General features: G+C 43.4%; 2 protein-coding genes across 2 annotated transcripts in view; both read right to left on the reverse strand.

Moving 5' to 3' along the window:
• LOC308080541 (cholecystokinin receptor-like) overlaps positions 1-21,148 on the reverse strand; it is a gene marked incomplete at its 5' end in the record, with an annotated part of 56,376 nt that overhangs the window by 15,666 nt on the left and 19,562 nt on the right. The window lies entirely within an intron of this gene.
• LOC308080941 (E3 ubiquitin-protein ligase TRIM35-like) lies at positions 4,953-6,722 on the reverse strand. The gene has a single exon (XM_080423056.1). The coding sequence runs from the start codon at positions 6,474-6,476 to the stop codon at positions 5,052-5,054; it is 1,425 nt and encodes a 474-aa protein (XP_080279182.1). The 5' UTR covers positions 6,477-6,722; the 3' UTR covers positions 4,953-5,051.

The raw sequence follows: 21,148 nt of genomic DNA on the forward strand, positions 1-21,148 counted from the left end.
ATGTGATACCAAGCGAAAGGTACGGCTTCATCATCATTGCCGCTGTGCAGATCGGGCTGGTGTCTCCTGCTAGTTAAAAGATAAGAAAAATGTCTAAATCCTAAGTTTATATGTACATATTTTTATATGTATCCACAGTGAGCTCTCAGGGACTTTCAGCTCTTTTTGATCAGAAAACCTTGTTGTTCTTCAGAAATGTCCCTTTTGTGCCACAGTGTTGAGATAAGAATTTGCCAGTGAGACAGTACAAGGTCAGTGGAGTTTCTCAGACAAATAACCGCTTGAGTCCTTTTGAAATATTATAAGACTAATGTTTTTTTCACAAGTCACTATGAAGGCTGTTTGCTGCATAGCATAGTGCAAGTACATAGTGTACTTGCTCAGGTGATGTAACGTTCTCATTCTCATTCAACACACACCAAGACTCCTTCATTAAAAGGGACCCAAAAAAATAAGAGAATCTACAGCATAACATACATATACAATCTATGAAAAAGTATCATGAGATTTATTATACATTTGAACATGCTCCAACTAAATCATTACTTCAGTACAAACAACCTTAAGCTACTTTACGGGAAAGGGCAACTCTGTGTTGCTGCTAATGCACTGGATTGCATTTGTGTGTGCAACAGTATGTAGCATTACTTCACTATATACTTCCATTAAGGGCCCATTATCAAGACAAGGTTGAAGTGCACATATCTTGTCAGTAATGATTTCTCAAGAGCGGCTAAAATGTATGATGGCCAGAGAGTCCAAAAACCTCCATTCTATTCTCTCACACACACACACACACACACACACACACACACACACACACACACACACACACACACACACACACACACACACACACACACACACACACACACACACACACACACACATCTTTGCTTTATAAACTTTCTTCCTAAAATGTATTTAATTAGTTTTGGACTGGACACAGGAGTCTCAGAGTTCAATTAATTGCTGTGGAGTTGCCAGATAATGGTGTTTACTTCGACTTTGCACTTTGTAATTTGATCTGGATAAGACTGTCTGCTCAATACAACGGTGTTAACTGTTAACAGAAAGTCTTCACATAAGACCAAAGAGTTATGGACTACTTATTTAGCCCACTGAGCAGTTTTCTGCATTAAAGTGAGACACTTTATTTAACAAGAGGTTCGGCCCTCACACCTACGTCGCACCACCAATCCGACCAATATGTCTGAGTCATAGAATACTCTGACATTTTGTCAGAGTACTCTTCCTGAACACACCTGTGGATTATACCAGGGACAATGACTTGGACTTTAGCCCCCCCTCGGACACACCTGTGGACTACACCAGGTACAAATGACTTTTTGTTGCACTCCCTCATGGAGCTACTTGCGGATTATACTAGGGTCAGTCCACTCTAGGTGGACACGCACTGACCTTTTGCACCTTAATCCCTTGTATAACGCACTGACTTTTTTTGGGTCTTTTTTATTGTGCTCCTTTTCCTCTAAGCACCTTAACGTCCATTGTCTATCATGCACAGTATAAGTATAACATGCACAGTATACAATACATTGCTGCTATGCTCAGGCACCTTAGTTTAGTTTTTTTTAGTTTTTTTTATTATCTCAGGTAATTTGTAAATATGTAGATAACTTGTCTGGCCTTCTGTTGCTCTCTTGTTTTGATCTCCTTCCCACCTGCCCCCCACCCTCTTCTTCTCCCCCCCCCCCCTCTTCTTTCTATGGAAACTAACGTTGCGATGGGAACGATGTACAAAAAAGAATTTCACCCACTTTTTTACCTTGTAAACCTGTGATGTGACAATAAAACTGATTCTGATTCTGATTCTGATTGTACCTGTCTGTCTGTGTCTCTTTTGTGCCCATATATGGAGATCTCTTTATCTGTCAGTCCTTGTTCCTTTTATGCCCATTTAAGCCCATATTTGGGCTTATTGGTTGGATCGGTGGTTCTGGACAACTGAATATCAAACTACTCGACGGCAGGCACCGCCGGTCCCTGTGGTTTGTTTATGGTTATGTTGTCATAGTGATGTGGCCATGGTTTGTTTATGGTTATGTCAGAGTGACGTGGCCGTGGTCCGCCTGCCAGCGGATAAACAATAATAATAATAACTAGAAAATGTGCTCCTCGGAGCACAAGTCTCCGCCAGCAGACCCGTGCTATTTTAATAGCACGGGTCGTCTTGGTAGAACGGGTCGTCTTGGTAGAATGCGCGTGGTTTTTGGTGTTCTGCAGGGGCGACTGAATATGTAGTGTCTGCATCTAAAAAATGTTCTTCTTGAAGCAATGTGTCATATGGGAGTCGTCGTAATTGACTGGTTTGTTCAAATGCTTGTCTGTCTTCTTCATCTTCATTGTCTTGAACAGTTTCAGCAGTTGATTGGTGTGTTTGATCTATGTCAGTTTTCTCTAGTGCAGGGGTCTTCAACCTTTTCAGGCCAGGGACCCCCAAACTGATGGGTAGATGGAGCAGGGACCCCCTACCTCGTAGGGTAGGGGGGGGGCTACCACATATATTGTATATTTATGTATAAAATTGTGTTTTATATTGCCTGCTCCTACGCACCTGCCCCAGTAGGGGTGCAAAATAAAAATTCTCTACAAAATATGTATAAACACACCATGTTATTGTGCATTGTGCCTCCATTTATCTGTTTGATATGGATTCATGTTATGTTTAAAGACAATTTGACATTTTGGGGGAAAAAAAGAAAAAAATAAGTTTTGTTAAACAACAATTTCACCGGGTGAAAAATATGGGTTACAAAAATCGCGGGATAAAAAATAAAAAATAAAGACTTCGGCCTTGTTGTGGGATCAATTCAACTCTATAGTCCTCTTCTGTGTTACTGTTGTAGATGAGTATGCTTTCTTAGCTTTGGCCTTCTGCGCCTTTGCTTGACCAATGTTAGGTGTTCTCAGAGGGACACACACACGCACGGTCGGGTGATTTGTACTGGAAGGTACTGTTCCAATCAAGACTGATTGATCCTGTCTTACCTCACTTCAAAAACATAAAGCTTTTTGAAGTGACACACCTATTTATAGGATTTTATTTCGTCATGCGTCCCTCTAGCCAATCAAAGGCATTGGTGTCAACATATTGACACGTGTCACGTGGAGCTTGACCAATGTTAGCTTGGCTAGGAGGGAGGTGAACACACGGCGGGACGAAGCGAAAACATACTCTCCGCCTCCGGCGGAGACAAAAACAAAAACAAAAAAACATGACCATTCACACTGTTTAACTCTCACATTGTTCTTGTACAGCTTTCTAGGTTGATAATAGAGTCAATAGTGACATGCAGGTAAACCTGCATGTCCATGTATGTACCTAACCAGTGCATCTAAGTGAGAATAAAGTGAATCTGAATCTATGTTACACTCACAGTTATATTGATATGGGGGCCGTGATTACATGCAAAATACACACTAAAACATTTATATTGTTCTATTCAAATGATATTGAATCGTGTCTCAAAACAGTCTCCCTAAACTGGATATCAGAACAATAACCCCCCCCCCTTTTTTTGTACATATATTTTTTAAATGCTTTTTTTTTTTTTTTGTACATAGTGGTATTTTTTCTGTATTATCTGTATTTTCATGTTGATTTTTGAACTGTTTGGTTGCTACTATATATGTCTATGAAATTAACTCAAGGACCCCAACGGAAACAAGTCCGCAAGGACTTTTTTGGCCGGACCTTTTAGACAAAAGCATTATAAATGTAACTGTGTTGTTTAACATTCTTTTGCCTAATAAAAATGTCAATCAATCAATCAATCAATCAATAACACTTTATATGAGCTGATGTCCATTTGACACTGAACTGTGTGACTCATAGAATTGTTAATATTACATCCACATGAGTTTAGCTTGAATGTATTTACTTAGCCTTACCGCTAGTTACAAATCACCATGAATGGATGTCATAGTGTTCTAACGTTTCATTATTATATCATAATAATGTTCCATTATTTGTTATTATGTTCTAATGTTCCATTAACCATCTATGGAGCAGCTCCAGTATGTGTCTCTTGGTGACATCATCACTAGTCTTGTCACTCTGCCTTTCATCTTAAGACAATTAAAACTGATCTGTACAATATAGAGACAAATAATGTCAACTCTTTTAAAGTGAACTTTAACAGTAGCAACAGGATATATTCATATATTTCTGCTGTGTTTTCTGGTAAGTCAGTTAGTTGTTTTAGTCACTTGGCCTTTGACTGAATGTTGTTGAATCATCCTTTTCTCTTTCAACAGCTAATACATTATTTTGAAGGGTGACATTATGAAGTTATGACTGTGGCCAAGTTGACACCAAAGTCTTGACTGTCACTAGGCAGATCAGAACATGATAATGAATAAGTCATAACTGAATACAGAATATACTGGAATTATAAATAATACCAAAATGTAGGCTATTTATCAAAGTTAAATGCCCTGCCATAATGTCTTGGTTTGATGAAAATTAAAATAACGTCATTATCAGTCATTATAAAGGGATAACATCAAGTGAATTAGTTTGACTCATGATATATTTTATAGCCTAGAGTCTATAACCTGGACTGTCGTAAATAGTGACAGTACAACACAGAAACCATCAGGCAGGAAGTTCACATCAAGGTTTAATCCAGATTACAGTCAAGGATAAGAAGCAGGAGATCAAATGTAGTAACAGCGGGCCCTGATGCAGGCTATTCAGGACGGGCCCCCCATCCTCCAGTTCACGCTCACAATAGGCTCCTCACTGTTTATACTGTACGTGGTGGTGGGTGCTTCAGGAGTCAGATGATCATTTAAACAAGTCTTATTTATGAACACAGTTTTAATGTGATGTAAAAAAAAAATATATATATATATATATATATATATAATATCATAACAAGTTTGAGAACCACTGCTTTAGGAAACACCTGTTAATGTGACTGTAATTGACCACAACACAATCATATATATTCTAAACAGAGTAATATTACCCCATAAACATTCTAAATGGCTTATCATCATCATCATCATCATCATCATCATGTCTAACTATGTGGTTCCACATTTACACTGATCTTCCCTGGTAATATCTTCGGAGGGACAGTATCATCACCAGTGCAAATGAATGGAAAGAGTGTGTCAGTGAAAGTGTGTGTGAAGGTGTGTATGTGTGTGTTAGTATCAGGATCAGAGAATGACAGCTTTCCTTCATTCCAGTCCAGCTGGACTCTGATCCTCTGAGGTTTCTGCTTCAATGAGAGATCAGTGTCTGACCCTGATGAGGACTCTGCTGCGTATTTACCTTCCTCTAACCATATTCCCCAGTATTGACCCCCTCTGTTTCCCCTCCTCTGGTGAGACTCTGCTAACACACCCAGCATCCAGTCTGCATTGTCTCCAACCTTAACATCCCAGCTGCGAGTCCCTGAGTTAAAGCCCTCAGAACCCAGGACATAGCCAACTTCGTCAAACCTCTCTGGGTTGTGAGGAAGCTTCTGTCTTTCTCCAGGTCTCACACTGGTCAGATCATCAGACAGGATGTATTCTGGACTAGCAGTGTTGGGGTCCAGAATGACAGGAGTGTAGGAGACAATGTCCTTCATCTTGTTCCAGACTCTGAAGGTCAGGTTGCCCAGGTGTTTGGTCACGTCTATCAGTGATCCAGAGACCGGCTGTGGGTCCTGCAGTGTGAACTGGACTCTTTCCATTGTGGTCTTGTAGTTCTGCAGGAATGAGATGTGTTCAGCTCTCAGTTCCTCCTCTATGGCTCTGATGTTGTTTGAAAGGGTTAATATGTCTCTGTTCAGACCCTCCATCTTCTCCTTTATCATCTGACTCTTCTCCTGCTCTTCCTCCCTCAGTGGAGTGATGCTGGCCTCCTCTTCCTCATGTAGAAACCGATGAAGCTTCTTAAACGTTTCTTTAATCTGCCTCTCTGTGTACCGGGCCTGGGCCTTAATGTGTTTCGCTGTTCGGTCAATTTTCTTTTGAACTTGATTAAAGACCATCAGTTTCTCCTGTAAAGGTTTCAGTAATTTCTGGACTTCCTCCTTGTGATCCAGAGCAGCTTCATCGATGGGTCTGAAACTGCGGTTGGTGTGTTTTTTAGAATCTCGACACACAACACACACTGGCTGTTGACATTCCAGACAGAACAGTTTGAGTTTCTCAGCATGCAGACTGCAGAGATCCTCAGACCCTGATGAAGCTCTCTTAAGTTTTGAAGCTCTCCGTCTCTCCTGTATGAAGGCCTCACACAGGTTCTTCAGAGCCAGGTTACGGGGTAGACGATCTGTTGAATGTATTTCCTTACAAACTGGACATTCCTTTTTTCCCTTCTGTCTCCACCATTCCTGCAGACAAGCCTTACAGAAGCTGTGGCTACATGGCAGGATAACAGGATCTTTAAAGATGTCATGACACACAGGACAGGAAAAATCCTCTTCTGGAAGAGACGACGTGGAAGCCATTTAGTCTCTGAGTGAAGCTACAAACACTCACACAATACAGGAAATCAGTCAGTGGTGGTAACACTTTCTCCTCTAGAATGTTCCCTGAAGTTTACTTTCACTGTGAATCGTGGTTGTTGTTAAAGTCCATTCAGCTGACAGAGTCAGCAGCAGGTTCTAGTGGTCTGGGTCAGTATTCCCTCCTGTATCTGTGGAAAGACAGTCTGTCCTCCTTACTGGAAGTTGTAGGTTTGATCTGAAAGTTTATCGTATCATCCGTCTCTCTATGTGTGAGAGAGCGTGTTGGCAGTGAGGAATGTAAGAATAAGAACCTCCCTGTTTCATGGTTTATGTCAGATGACTCAGGCAAGAGGAGGAGCATTGACAGACCATAAAACTGTTGCAAAGTTAACACGCCCACATACACACACACACACACACACACACACACACACACACACACTCATGTCATGTTCTTGTTTCTCCTCTTTCTCTACTAAAACGTGTCACCTCACCTTTTCTCTTGGGGTGAAGGGTGAAGTTCACCGCTGTGCATGTCGGCGCCATCTTGTTTTGACAAGGTGAAGTTAACGGCTGTGCGTGTGGGTAGATATGAAACATCCTCTGCTCTCGTGCGTGTGGGTAGGTATGAAACATCCTCTGCTCTCATGAGAGCAGAGGATGTGGTCACAAAGAACCACATGCCTTGCAAACAACACCTGCCTCTCTGACTTCGGCCTTGTTGTGGGATCAATTCAACTCTATAATCCTCTTCTGTGTTACTGTTGTAGATGAGTATGCTTTCTTAGCTTTGGCCTTCTGCGCCTTTGCTTGACCAATGTTAGGTGTTCTCAGAGGGACACACACACGCACGGACGGGTGATTTGTACTGGAAGGTACTGTTCCAATCAAGACTGATTGAGCCTGTCTTACCTCACTTCAAAAACATAAATGGCTTTTTGAAGTGACACACCTATTTATAGGATTTTATTTTGTCATGCGTCCCTCTAGCCAATCAAAGGCATTGGTGTCAACATATTGACACGTGTCACGTGGAGCTTGACCAATGTTAACTTGGCTAGGAGGGAGGTGAACAAACGGCGGGACGAAGCGAAAACATACTCTCCGCCTCCGGCGGAGACAATAATAATAAAAATAATAATAATAATAAATGTTGTATTTGAAAGTATAACGTATGTATATAACAACTATATAACTGACTCTACAGCAACCTTCAGAAAAGTTTTGCAACTGTGCCAAGGTAAACATGACTTTAAACTTAAATCCAAGGGTTTGATTCATAGTAAAAGAGGTTTTGAGTATGGACAAGGAGCTGTCAAGGCAATTACCTGGCAACTAAGCGAAGTCCTCGTCTTATGTTTTCTGCCATGTTTTCTTCCATCTTTGGAGGAGTACCACTAATCCCTTTCCTTCTTCATTAAAACATGAACATAATATGAACGTCTACAATATGTCGGTTAATAACCGACTTTCCAGGAAGGACAATTCTCAAAAGTCAACCTCCGGTATGAGGCAGTGGCGGAGGTCTGAGCTTTAGAGTTGAGGGCTTTTTTAAAGAGGAGAAAACTCATCTATGCTGTGGCTCCTGGGAGTCAGATAGGATTTACTACTTTCCACGTTCTCTTTCCACATAATTCACTTCCGGAGACGTGCATGCCGCCAGAGGCTGGAAGTAGCCTGAAGGCATACAAACCCTTACAAATGCAATTACAGTGTTATGAAAAAATAAGTGCCAGATGCCCTCCATGGCCAGGTTTTTGCAGAAGAAGAAAACAAGTATGTAAATTGAGGGAGAGAGGGGAGGTGGATGGATGGATGGATGGATTGAGAGAATAAGGATGGATGAATGAATGCATGGATAGAGAGTGGGAGGAAGGGATGAATGAGAGATTTATCGGCCGATGGAAGGGAAGAAGGATGGAAAGCGGTAGATGGATGGGTGTTTAGATGGAAGGAAGGATTTAAGATATGAATGGCAAAGTGTAAGTGCGCGTGCGCGGGCATGTGCGTGTGTGTGCGGTGTGTGTGTGTGTGTGTGTGTGTGTGTGTGTGTGTGTGCGCTCACAAGCGTGCGTGTGTTAACCGATGAGTTCGCTGAGGGCAGGCACAAAATCAATGGGAAAGAAAAGCCTAAATGATTCTGTTTTATCGACTGGCTTTGTTTGATGAAGGGTGTTGCTCGTAGCCATGTCCTGTCTGGGCCGTATTGATATCGCAGACCTGTAGCCGGCGAGAAGGCGAAGAGAGAAAAAAACACAAAAGCAGAAAGCAGGTAGATGATGCATCGCTTCACATCAGGCATGCCGGGCAAAACACTCCCCACAGCTGAAAAGAGTGAGATAACAGCAAAGTGACATGATAAAAAATCTGTCATGAAGAGCTCATTATAGACGGTCTTACCAACTGTGTCACTTGCAGCTTAGAAAGCTTGGTAATTGAAGAAGAGAATTGGAATGGGGAGAGTCAGCAGGCGAAAATACAATCTTCTCCATACGGCCCAATATATTTTATTTTGGAGAGACCTAACGAGACGGCGGATCCAGGCTATTCAACGTACAGCCCATTCAGAGTCGAAGGTGAATTTCAGTCGACTGAAAACAGTCGAGACAAAGATGAGCAATGGAACAATGGAGAAAGACTGACTAAAGCCCAATTTATACTGCAGACATAGGCGTCAGGGATCAATGGGCACCTTGACTCCCAGCTTGATTGGAGACAGCATGGTTGGGTAACACTCCTGAAGGTGTGTGATTGTTCCAGGAGTTCCAACGTGATACTTCTGTTCTGACAGTAGGGGGGAAAAAGGTCTTAAAGGTCTTATTGTAGCAAGTGGGAAATGTAATACTGGAGTTGAGGCATTACATTTAGTTCGACTCGGTTCCACAGATAAATATTGTGAAGATAGCTGATCTACAAGCTCACAGCGTTGTCAGCTATTAATTTTTTTATTACCTCTTTCTTATAGCCTATTATTTGACAATTTGGCCAATGTTTGACCAGTTGGTTGATTACTTTTGATGCCGTAATGGTCTTTTCATTTCATTTATTTTCTTTTGTTTCTTATTAAAAGTCCTTACATTGTCACTTTACTGTCATCTGGGGACCCCATCAAAATCATGTGGGGACCCCGACCCCCAGTTTGGGAACCACTGCCCTATGGGACATAAGGTTTCAATGAGCGCTCTCATTGCATTCGGTCCCTGGCGGCATGTTGCGCCATTTCCCCATGAAGGTTCATCTGTCATCTTGTGTCACAGTTCTGCGGCAGGTGGTTTTGTGCCTCGCAGGTTTTCTTTTGCCTGATGGTGTACACATCGTAAGCCAAGGAAACCTTTGTGGTGCAGTCCTGCCATCTCAGATGTCTGTGTGTAATAATAATAATAATAATAGCTTGAATTTATATAGCGCCTTTCATAAACCCAAGGACGCTTTACATAAGAACAATGAACAAATCCAGACAACTGACAACTGAACAAACAAACAAAAAACAACTATATGCCATAAGCCTGAGAGAATAGGTGTCTTTTCAAGGCAGCTTTAAAAGAGTCCAGTGTTGGAGCATGGCGAATCCCTATTGGGATGGAGTTCCACAGGGTGGGGGCTGCCACACTGAAGGCTCTGTCCCCGAAAGTTCGCATGTTTGCGTTGGGGACAGCAAGGAGGTCCAAGTCTGTGGACCGCAGGGTCCGTGACCGGCTTGGTTTATGGAGTAGGCTTGAGAGGTACTGTGGAGCAAGGGCATTTTGACATTTGTAGGTGAGAAGGAGGAGTTTGTAGTGGATGCGGAATTGAACAGGAAGCCAGTGCAGTTGTTTACGTGTAGGGGTGATGTGCTGCCAAGGCTTGGTGCGGGTGAGAACTCTGGCAGCTGAATTTTGGACATACTGGAGCCTATCCAGGTATTTGTTTGGGAGCCCAAACAGGACTCCATTGCAGTAGTCCAGACGGGAGGTTACAAATGAATGAATGAGGGTCTCAGCCACAGAATCAGAGAGTGAGGGACGGAGTCTAGAGATGTTCTTGAGGTGGAAGAAGGCCGATTTGGTTATGGATTTGATGTGTGACTGGTAGGAGAGGGTTGAGTCCAGAATAATGCCAAGGTTGCGGACTTCCAGAGATGGAGATAAGGAGCTGCCATCGACATGGAGTAGAACATCTCCAATTTTCTTAAGCAGTGCCTTGGGAGCCACAACCATGAGCTCTGTTTTTGAACTGTTTAGTTTGAGAAGGTTAGTGGTCATCCAGGTTTTTATTTCAGTGATGCAGTTGACTAGGGACTGGGGGGGAAGCTGACTGGAAGGTGTGTAATCTCCTTGGTGATGCTCCGGCTCCCTGTTTTCTTGTACAGTACATTGTTGGAGACCTTGTTAGGCCAAAAGATCTGGCGTATTCATCAGAGGCATCCATTGTGAAACACTTCCATTCGACTCATGTCTGTTTTGACCACTCGGCCAGCTCTCTGAACAGCAGAACAGACTTGACAACGCTGTTGTACAGGAGCATCTTTGTTTTAAGGCTGTATTGCTTGGACCTCCAGATGGAACAGAGTTGGTAGAAGCCTTTCCCAGCCTTGCTTTGATGTTTTTTTTTATGCCCCGCTGTCCTTGAGACAATCATTCAATCAAAACCTCTTGTGGGATATACAAGAATCAAGAGGGGTATATACGTATCTGTCACTCACTCATAAGCAGCGAAATATTGGTACACGTGTGTGTGTGTGTGTGTGTGTGTGTGTGTGTGTGTGTGTGTGTGTGTGTGTGTGTGTGTGTGTGTGTGTGTGTGTGTGTGTGTGTGTGTGTGTGTGTGTATATATAATATAAATATATATATATATATATATATATATATATATATATATATATATATATATATATAGCTAGCTTTACTGTATGTGGTTTAGTATGACGGCATTCGAGCCAATCTCACAATGTTTTAAGTCAGCAGTTAATTTTCGTACCACAGAACAGAGAGACAAAAGTCAATTATACAGTATATATTACTGCAAGCACACTGACCAGCTGTAACCACCTGAATTCAAACCCAGAAACCAAGCATCTACCACTCAGCCTTTATTTCAACCAATACCCATGTGGCTGAGTGGTTTGATGTAAAAATGTCAAACCACTCAGCCACAGGCTTATTGGTTGGCCAAGACATTAGACTTCAGGGGCCATGTATCAAATGCGATTGATTGAATTGCAAATAACCCATTTATTTGGGGTGAGACTTATTTTCAATCCTTTCACTGATAAACTAAAACGATGATGAACCACCATGTCTGGGAGTCATATTGAAAATAAATAAAGCCGGGTGCCTGCTGGCCTAGCGGTCCAGGCACATTCCACTCTAGGCATTAATGCAGCCTGACAGCGTGTTGCGGGTTCAAATCCCGATCCCGATGACCTTTTCTGCGTGTCACTCCCCACCTGTCTCTCCCTGTTTCATGTCAATATCCACTATGTATAATGTACTATTAAAAAAGAAAGAAAAGCCCCCCAAAAAAATATTTTAAAATACAAATAAAACCAATTTCCAAAACAAAACATGACGATTTATAAAATAAGATAATACATTAAAATAAATACAAACGGCTGGAATCACACAGGTACCTTTTCCAACAGCCAAGTTTGTGTTAGATATTTAAACATAAAATGTCTGCGCCCAAGCTATTCCATTGAGAAGCACTTGTTGATAATTTCAACCTGTTGACAAAGTGACTTTCCACTGGAAGCCATTTGAGTTTGTTGAATTGGCTCCTTGACTTTGACGAGTAGTTAAACTCTCAAACCAAGCAGGCAAAGTCAAAGTCACTCAAGAATTGGCCAACACTGACATTGTTTACTATCTCATAACCTGAAGGTTATAGCTAAAATGTTGCGCATATGTTGTCAGTGAGACAGGTTTTAACCATAGACAATTCTGCACTCAGAGAGCACTCCAGAGTGGACTGCAGTTTGTGTGACATCAGGAGAGTAGAATCAACTGCATGCATAAATAACAAACAAGCGTCAATCATGACATTAACACAAAAAAAATTATACAGGACCTGAAATGCTACCCTGTGGAACACCACAGTCAACTTGATAAGGATTAGACAATGCAAGGAGGTCAAGCAGCATACCACACAACTTCCCTGTCGATCTCCCACATAGGGCCTACACACACATGCTGTACACATACTAGGGCGGTGATGGTAATGATGGTGATGTTGATTATGATAGTTGGACTATTCATTGAACCAAGAGTCAATAAAATAATGTAGGAGCAAAGATACTCTGCAGGTAGTGTATGCACATTTTCAGGCAGTACGTGTGTTTTGGCAACAGAGAGGGAGAGATTATGCAGTAACAATTTTAATAGTGTGTGTTCTGAGTCCAATATAATGTCATAGCAACACAAATGTTAATCAAGTTTTAAATTGGTGTATTCTGTTCTAGATCAGATAAGAATTTGCTACTTTATTGCCCAATATATTAGCATGAAATAGACATTTATCTTGGGTAGAAAGCACCCTTTCCCTGCTTGTGTCAAATCAGTGTGGATGAATGGGCCAAAACTTTTTTTTTTTAAACGTCTCGGCATCGCCATCTCCCTGGACGATGGTGACGATGCCACTGACAGGCTGTGCTGGTCCAGTGGAGATATGTGAGATAGTCCCCTATCCTCCTCCAGACAGTGTCTGTGACTCTTGCCTTATGGGCACTGTTCTGCTTTTTTATTGCACTGAACCAACATCATAATGTAATTACATTCAAGACACGAGCCAATTTCTCCCACTCCCTTTTTTCTTTTTGTTTGATATGACACTACTATGCTGCCAAATAACATTGTTCATCGTTTGCTACGTCCTCAACTAATGTTTCGATTTCACAGTCTGTTAAGCTGCACTGCTTTTTCATTATTTTCTCATCCATTATCTTCGACATTCTACCTACATTTAATATAAACGTAAACACATGGGAAACCAAATATCTAGAGGCGAATCCCCCTTCCTCTTGTCCAAGGGAGACGATAAAGCCCTGTTGTACTTAGTTGCACGGCAACGTGTAGATCTAGATCTGCTATTTTCGGCACGTGGCACTGGTGTACAACCAAATATAAATCAAGCTTTCGGCTTCTGGTCTTCGGGCTGGACTACTATGTTACACACAGTCACAAACAGACCCCGTTGTGACATTGTGGGTTTCAGTTCAGTTCAAGACTTGCATTGAAGGTCATCCACTATCTGTCTTTCCAGTCTCTCGTCACGGCACTGTCTAATACTGTGAACATCCGTTAAAATCAAAAGCAAGAAGCACACGCACCAGTAGATGAAATGAAGCAAACATGAAAATTGCAATGTCCCAGATGCCATTCCCTCCTCTCTGCCCTCAGGTTTCTGTCTCCCTGCACTGTCTAAAAATAAATATAATAATAATATTTAAAAAATAAATAAATAACAACAGAACACTGGACAAAGCTTTTTTTAGGAGGTAGAAGACATATTTAATTTGTGATCCATAAGCCCACTATGCCAGCGCAATGGTCTCAGCCATGGTCCGGCAGAATGTGTCCATAATATGCTAAACACAGGGAGACTCTGGCTCACTGTCTAAATACATAAAAAGAAAAAAATCTTATCAATGATAACAAAACACTGGACAAAGCTTTTTCTGGGGGGCAGAAGACACATTTCATTTGTAATCAATAACCATAAGCCCACTGGTCTAAGCCATGGTCTGGCAGAATGTGTCCATAATATCCTAAACACAGTGGAGACTTCTGGCTTTAAGCCAGACAGGCCCAGATGCCAGTGGCCACTGGAGAAAGAGCCCTTGAGGTTACTTTGCAGCAGAAACCAATAATTAAAACCTGGCCGGCATAGATGTGGGGCTTTTGAGCCACGGTTTATTTCGTGCAATGCACATTTCATGTGTGCCCATCAATGACATAATGGGCTCCAGAAGCTCCTGTAACCCTGCCTGCCCCAGAGTGCTCTCCCTGTGTCCCCCATATGCTGCCGGTCTCCCCTGCTAGAAATGTATCCCCAGAGTGTGAAATAAACACTGGCCACTAACCAAAATACATGTCAGTTTTGACTGGGGCCCAGTCGGCTACTTTGCCAGGCTACCATCCAATCACTGTGAGATTGTATTTTTTAATCATCGCTGTCTGGCAGAAACCTTGAATCTCCACATTCCATCTTTTTATAAATGGTGCATTTATATGGTGCATTTATATGGTAAATGGTGCATTTATATAGCGCCTTTATCCAAGGCACTTTACAATGATTGTGCATTACATTCACCCATTCACACCATTCATACACCAACCATGCAAGGCACCAACCTGCTCATAGTGAGCAATTAGGGGTTCAGCGTCTTGCTCAAGCCAGGACACTTCGACACTAACTCTGGGAGACCCCGGGATCGAACTGGGAACCATCCCAAGTGGCCGATCTATCTCCTGAGCCATTGCCGCCCCTTACAGTATGTTTTTTGTTGTTCAAATATAAATGAATGCCCAATTACACTTGTAGAGCCCTGCTAAATATAGGAAATGAATGGAAATGAATATGTGGCATATATGTTTATTATTTATTTTCTCTCAGCAATGCAGCGTTGGTTAACTTCAGCTTTTATTTTGCTAATAATACTTCCTGCCTACTGGTGCCTGTTTTTGTGCCAATGTGGCATCAGTGCGAGGGGGTTGGCATATGGAAAGACTTCCTTGTTTTCTAACGCGCCAAAGAGAAGGAGAGTGTGAATATCCTGATTGTGGTTTGCGAGGGAAAGAGCCACTTTCTTTAAGAAAACGAGGGTTTTGTAAACTGAAAGACATTCACAGTATTGGCACAAGTTATTCTCTGTCTTATCTTATTTTGTTTGTAAGTCTAGTGCCTCGCTAAAAACTATTCTCCAGTTCAGTCTCGTCTCGGAAGAATCGACGGGTCCGGTGTTTTGTTTACATGTTTGTTTTTCGGGGACGTTCACGTTAACCGGGGCTTAAACGGGACAACCGGTGGAGAAGAGGAGTCGCCGACGGGTCGCGCGTCAACGCTGCCGCGGTGGAATATATCCTGTGGAATATACTGTGTTGCTCATTCATTCAAGCCCTTGGAGCCCTTGTGAACTTGGCCGTGACTCGCGGGGAGCCGTGAGTAAAAGGAGGAGGAGTCATCTGACACTGACTGAACGTGTTGCTAAGGAGTTTTTGTATTCTCTTATCTTCTTTGATTTTGTGCACCAACGTATGGGCCCCACCGTTTTACAAAATCCAAGCGCTTGGTATTAGTGTTATTGAACATTTGCTCTGAGTGAGCTGTGAATTGTGAACTCTCCACACACACACACACACACACACACACACACACACACACACACACACACACACACACACACACACACACACACACACACACACACACACACACACACACTATTTTTGTGTTGGTTTGGTATATCCCTGAAGAAGGGTAAGTTATTTCAAGGTTAATAAGTGTTATTGGCTTTATATGCAGAGGTTTGTTAAATCTTTAATTTGGTTATTGTCAACTGTTTTGAAACAGTTATTGCTGTCAAACATTACACACACACACACCCACACACATCCACTCATACAACAGAAACGGAATAAATCCCTTTGTTTGTTATTCCGTTTATATGGTGGTCCTGAGCACTTTATTGTTACTATTCTGAGGTTGTCAATTTTGGTACTGTTACTAACTATTCACATTTTTCTGGGGAATACAAAGAAAGCTCATAGTTTATGGGTTAGTAATCTCCAGTGGAGGCACTGCACCATAAGTATTCTGTTGCTATCAACTCAAGCCTGCATTAGTACTGGTAAACTAGGTGAATCAGCCAGTTCAACACCAACAGCTGAGAACACAGGATCCTGTTTTTATTATATGAGACTTTTGGCCCTTTATAGTGAGGAAAGGGGTTACATTTTGGAGGCACCGCTGAGATATATTATTTTCTTCACCTATTTACCAGACAGGCACATGTTTTTTGTTTCCATTTAAAAAAAAAAAAAAAAAAAAAAAAAAAAAAAAGACAAAATGGATCTTTCTAAGGCTGTTGAATGGATTCAACAGGAAAAAGTCAGCCCTTCTCGTGCATTATTACTGAGCAGGGTACCTATAGATGTTAAGGAAGAGACTATCACTAAAGTATTAGATACAGTAAAGATTTTTGGGAATCCTAAGATTTGTGGCCGCCGCGGAGACTCCACTGGCACCCAGCTGTTCCTGTTACTGGAGGCTAGCAGAGATTTAGACCCTCTTACCGTACCTCCAGAAATAGGCATTGATGGTGAAGCTGGACCCTGGGCCGTGCATGTAGTTGAAACTCTTGTAACAACAGAAACTGCTCCTGTGGAAGACGCTTTCCGAGCAAAGTTGTTGTCACTACTACAAACAGAAGGTAAATCTATGGAAGATTTCCGGGCCATTGCATCAGAAAGCCAATCTCCAAAAGCAGATGTGAACATGGATTTAGTACATGCGATTGGCCAATTAGTGGACAAGTGCAACCAGGTCTCTGCAGACGGACCTAGCTACAGAAAGCTCAGATTGTTTTCAGGATTGAAACCTGTATCCCCTGGTGAGGAAGAATATGATGCCTGGATGGAGCAGGCTACCCAAATGATCAGTGAGTGGCAGTGCAACGATGCTGCCAAGAGACAGCGCATAGTGGAGAGCTTAAAAGGGCCTGCTGCTGATATTGTTCGATTCTTGAAGGTCAGCATTCCCAATGCCACAGCCACTGATTATTTATCTGCTCTTGACACAGCCTATGGCACTACAGAAAGTGGAGCAGACCTTCTGGCCACCTTCAGACACACATACCAGAATGAAGGGGAAAAACTCTCTGCGTTCCTGTATCGACTTGACAAACTTCTCCACCGCACTCTTCTAAAGGGAGGAATTAGGGCAGAAGACATGAATCGAGCACGGATAGAACAGCTCGTCAAGGGTGCTCTAACTCATGACATGGTCGCTCTGCGCATAAGGCTGAGCCACACTCTGGCGAAACCCCCTTCCTTCTCACAGCTGATGCGTGACGTACGAGAAGAAGAAAATTGGATCAGCGCCAGAGAAGGTGTGAAGACTGCTGCTACCGTCGCTGCTGCCACTGTAACCCAGACTTCTGTGACCTCTGAGCTGAACAGTTTAAGAAACGAAGTGAAGGAATTATCTTCTCAAGTAACCCGACTGTTGACCGTCGCTCCAGTAACTCCTACTACCCCTGAGCGTTCGATGGCGATGGCTGGGCCTGTAACTCAAATGCCAGAAGTTGCTGCCCGGGATGCACCATCCAGAGTGAGAACGTCCAGAGCTCCACAGCCAGGAATCTTTTGCTACCAGTGTGGGGAAGATGGGCACACTAAAACTAACTGTCAGCAACCTGAGGATCTGCGGAAAGTGACTCAGAAGCTGATTAGAGGGTCCCGGCAGCAGGGAAACTTCCCCGGAGCCAGGTAAAGGAACGGTCCTTGGCTCCACATGAGGTTCGTTCCACCACATGTTCGCCCCCAGTGAGGGGAAGCCAAAACCAGTTACCTTCAGGTCTGGTGGGCCCCTCATCTGATGTACCAGTGCAGATAGAAGGAATTTACACAAGAGCCCTGATTGACAGTGGTTCCCAAGTGACTCTCCTGTATCGTAGTTTCTATGACTCTTACCTGAAACACTTACCTCTCCAACCGATCGAACAACTTGAAATATGGGGCTTAAGCACTCACAAGTACCCCTATGATGGTTACCTGTCTGTCCAACTCAGATTTACTGAAACTGTAACCGGAGTGCCACAGACAGTTGACACCTTGGCTCTAGTCTGTCCTGACCCAGTGACAAATGAAAACATTGCCATATTGGTGGGAACCAACACTCAGCTGGTGAGAACAATGTTCGAGTCTTGCAGAAAACAGGCAGGGGAAGAATTCCTAAAAACTTTGGCCATACACCCTGTTTTCCGAGAAGCCTACAAGACTATTAAACAGACTGACCTTTCCCCAAAAGATACAGACAAGCATGGAACGGTGTGGTTTGCCCAACGCAAGGCGATTACAGTAAAACCGGGACAGGTGTTTAAAGTCACTGGCCTCCCCAAGTTCCCTGGTGAGTTCACAGACCAGCTTGCTCTTATTGATCAGCCTAAAGATACTTCCTCTCCCGAAGAGTTACAGGTGAGACCTGAGGTTCACCCGTCTGAGGTCGTGTTCAGTAGGCGCATTACAGTGACTGTTAAAAACATGTCATCAAGAGAAATTTTCCTGAAACGTGGAACTCCCCTAGCCCACATTTATCCGGTAGCCTCTGTTCCACTGCCAATGGCGCAAAGTACCACTGAAAATGCTGTTGAGCTGACCCCTGAGTCCTTTGATTTTGGGACCTCTACTATGCCAAAGGAGGCAAAGAGACGTCTCTGTGAAAGAATGATGGAGAGAAAAGAGGTTTTCTCTTGCCATGAGTGGGATGTGGGCTGCTCTAAGAGCACAAGGCACGAGATAAGACTGAAAGATGCCAGACCTTTCAGAGAGAGGTCACGCCGCTTGTCGCCTGCTGACTTCGAGGATGTGCGGAAGCACTTGCATGACCTCCAAAACTATGGCATTATCTCTGAATCGCGAAGTCCTTATGCCTCGCCAATCGTGGTTGTACGCAAGAAATCAGGGAAGGTTCGAATGTGCGTTGACTACAGAACTCTTAACCTCCGAACGATACCAGACCAGTACACTGTTCCCAGAATAGAAGATGCTCTCCATTCTCTGTCCGGCAGTAAATGGTTTACCGTGCTTGACCTGAGGAGTGGGTACTATCAGATTCCCATGAGCGAGTCAGACAAGGAAAAGACTGCTTTTATTTGTCCTTTGGGCTTTTACCAATTCGAGCGCATGCCCCAAGGAATTTCAGGAGCCCCTGCCACATTCCAGAGAATCATGGAACGTACAGTCGGTGACATGAACTTTCTGGAAGTGTTGGTGTATCTGGATGACGTAATTGTGTTTGGGCGAACTCTCGAAGAACACGAGGAGCGGCTGCTCAAAGTTCTTGACCGGTTGGAAGAAGAAGGCTTAAAGCTATCACTTGACAAGTGTCAGTTTGGCAGGACTTCTGTCACTTATGTTGGACATGTTGTGTCGCAAAATGGAGTAGCGACAGATCCATCCAAGATTGAGGCTGTTGCCACCTGGCCAAGACCTCAAACTGTGACGGCGCTCAGATCGTATCTTGGATTTTGCGGCTACTATCGCCGTTTCGTGAAGGATTTCTCAAAGCTCTGTCGTCCACTAAATGAACTCCTTCAAGGGTATCCTCCCAGCTCCCACTCAAAGGGAAGTAAGGCTGCGAATTCGCCCGACAAGACTTACTTCAAACCTTCTGAGCCTTTTGGTTCCCGATGGAATGAGCAGTGTGAACATGCTTTTCAAGAACTCAAGACTCGGCTTACCAAGGCCCCTGTGTTGCTGTTTGCAGATCCCCAGAAGCCTTATGTTCTGCATGTGGATGCCAGCTTGGACGGCTTAGGTGGTGTTTTATACCAAGAACATGGTGATGGTCTACGCCCAGTCGCTTTCATCAGCAGGAGTCTGTCGCCATCTGAGAAAAACTATCCAGCACACAAACTGGAGTTTCTAGCACTGAAGTGGGCTGTTGTCGATAAACTCCATGACTACCTCTACGGAGTTCCAGTACAAGTCATAACCGACAACAACCCACTGACCTATATTCTGACGTCAGCTAAACTGGATGCCACTGGACACCGCTGGCTCTCGGCTTTGTCTACTTACACCTTCAGTTTGAAATACAGGCCAGGTCGACAGAACATTGATGCCGACTCTCTGTCCCGACGTCCACATGATAGTGCGTCACCGGATGACGAATGGCAGGAAATTCCAGTTCCTGGGGTAAGGGCTCTCTGCCAGACCATGTCCATTGACACCGGAACTGGACACTATCCCTGCATGGTTGAGCCGATGGGAGCTAGTGTGTCTGCCATTCCAAAGGTTTTTTGTCACACTACTGCAGTAGCAGCTGATCAACTGCCCACTTTCAGCCCAGCTGAGCTTCAGGCTGCTCAGAAAGGTGACCCCTGCCTAGGCAAAGTATGGCTAGCTGTCAGTCAGAAGGCACCTGCCAGTTACATATCGACAGACCATCCAGATATTACACTGCTGAAAAGAGATTGGGGGAAATTGTCGATTAATCAGGGTCTGCTATACAGAACAGTTAAGCAGTCTGACCAGCGTATACGGCGACAGTTGGTGCTCCCCAAGCAATATCACAGCATTGTCCTCAAGTCACTGCATGATAGCAATGGACATCTAGGGTTCGACAAGACGTATGCCCTAGTTTGTGACAGATTTTTCTGGCCTCGCATGAAGCTTGATGTAGAGGCGTACTGTAAGACATGTGAACGATGCATAAAGAGAAAGACTCTGCCCCAAAGAGCTGCACCACTCTCACATATCCACAGTTCAGGCCCCATGGATCTTGTATGCATTGATTTCCTGTCCATAGAACCAGACTCCCGCAATGTGTGCAACGTGCTGGTAATAACGGACCACTTCACAAGGTATGCACAGGCAATCCCTACAAAGGATCAAACGGCCATAACAGTGGCAAGAACCCTATGGGAAAAATACTTCATTCACTATGGGGTTCCGACTCGCATACATTCCGACCA

This window comes from Gymnoscopelus braueri (assembly GCF_963280865.1).
Source record: "Gymnoscopelus braueri genome assembly, chromosome: 24".
Classification (NCBI taxonomy): Eukaryota; Metazoa; Chordata; class Actinopteri; order Myctophiformes; family Myctophidae; genus Gymnoscopelus; species Gymnoscopelus braueri.

Bases quoted from the DNA above. Each gene is read 5' to 3' on its own strand.
- LOC308080941 (XM_080423056.1), bottom strand. From the start codon at position 6,476: ATGGCTTCCACGTCGTCTCTTCCAGAAGAGGATTTTTCCTGTCCTGTG.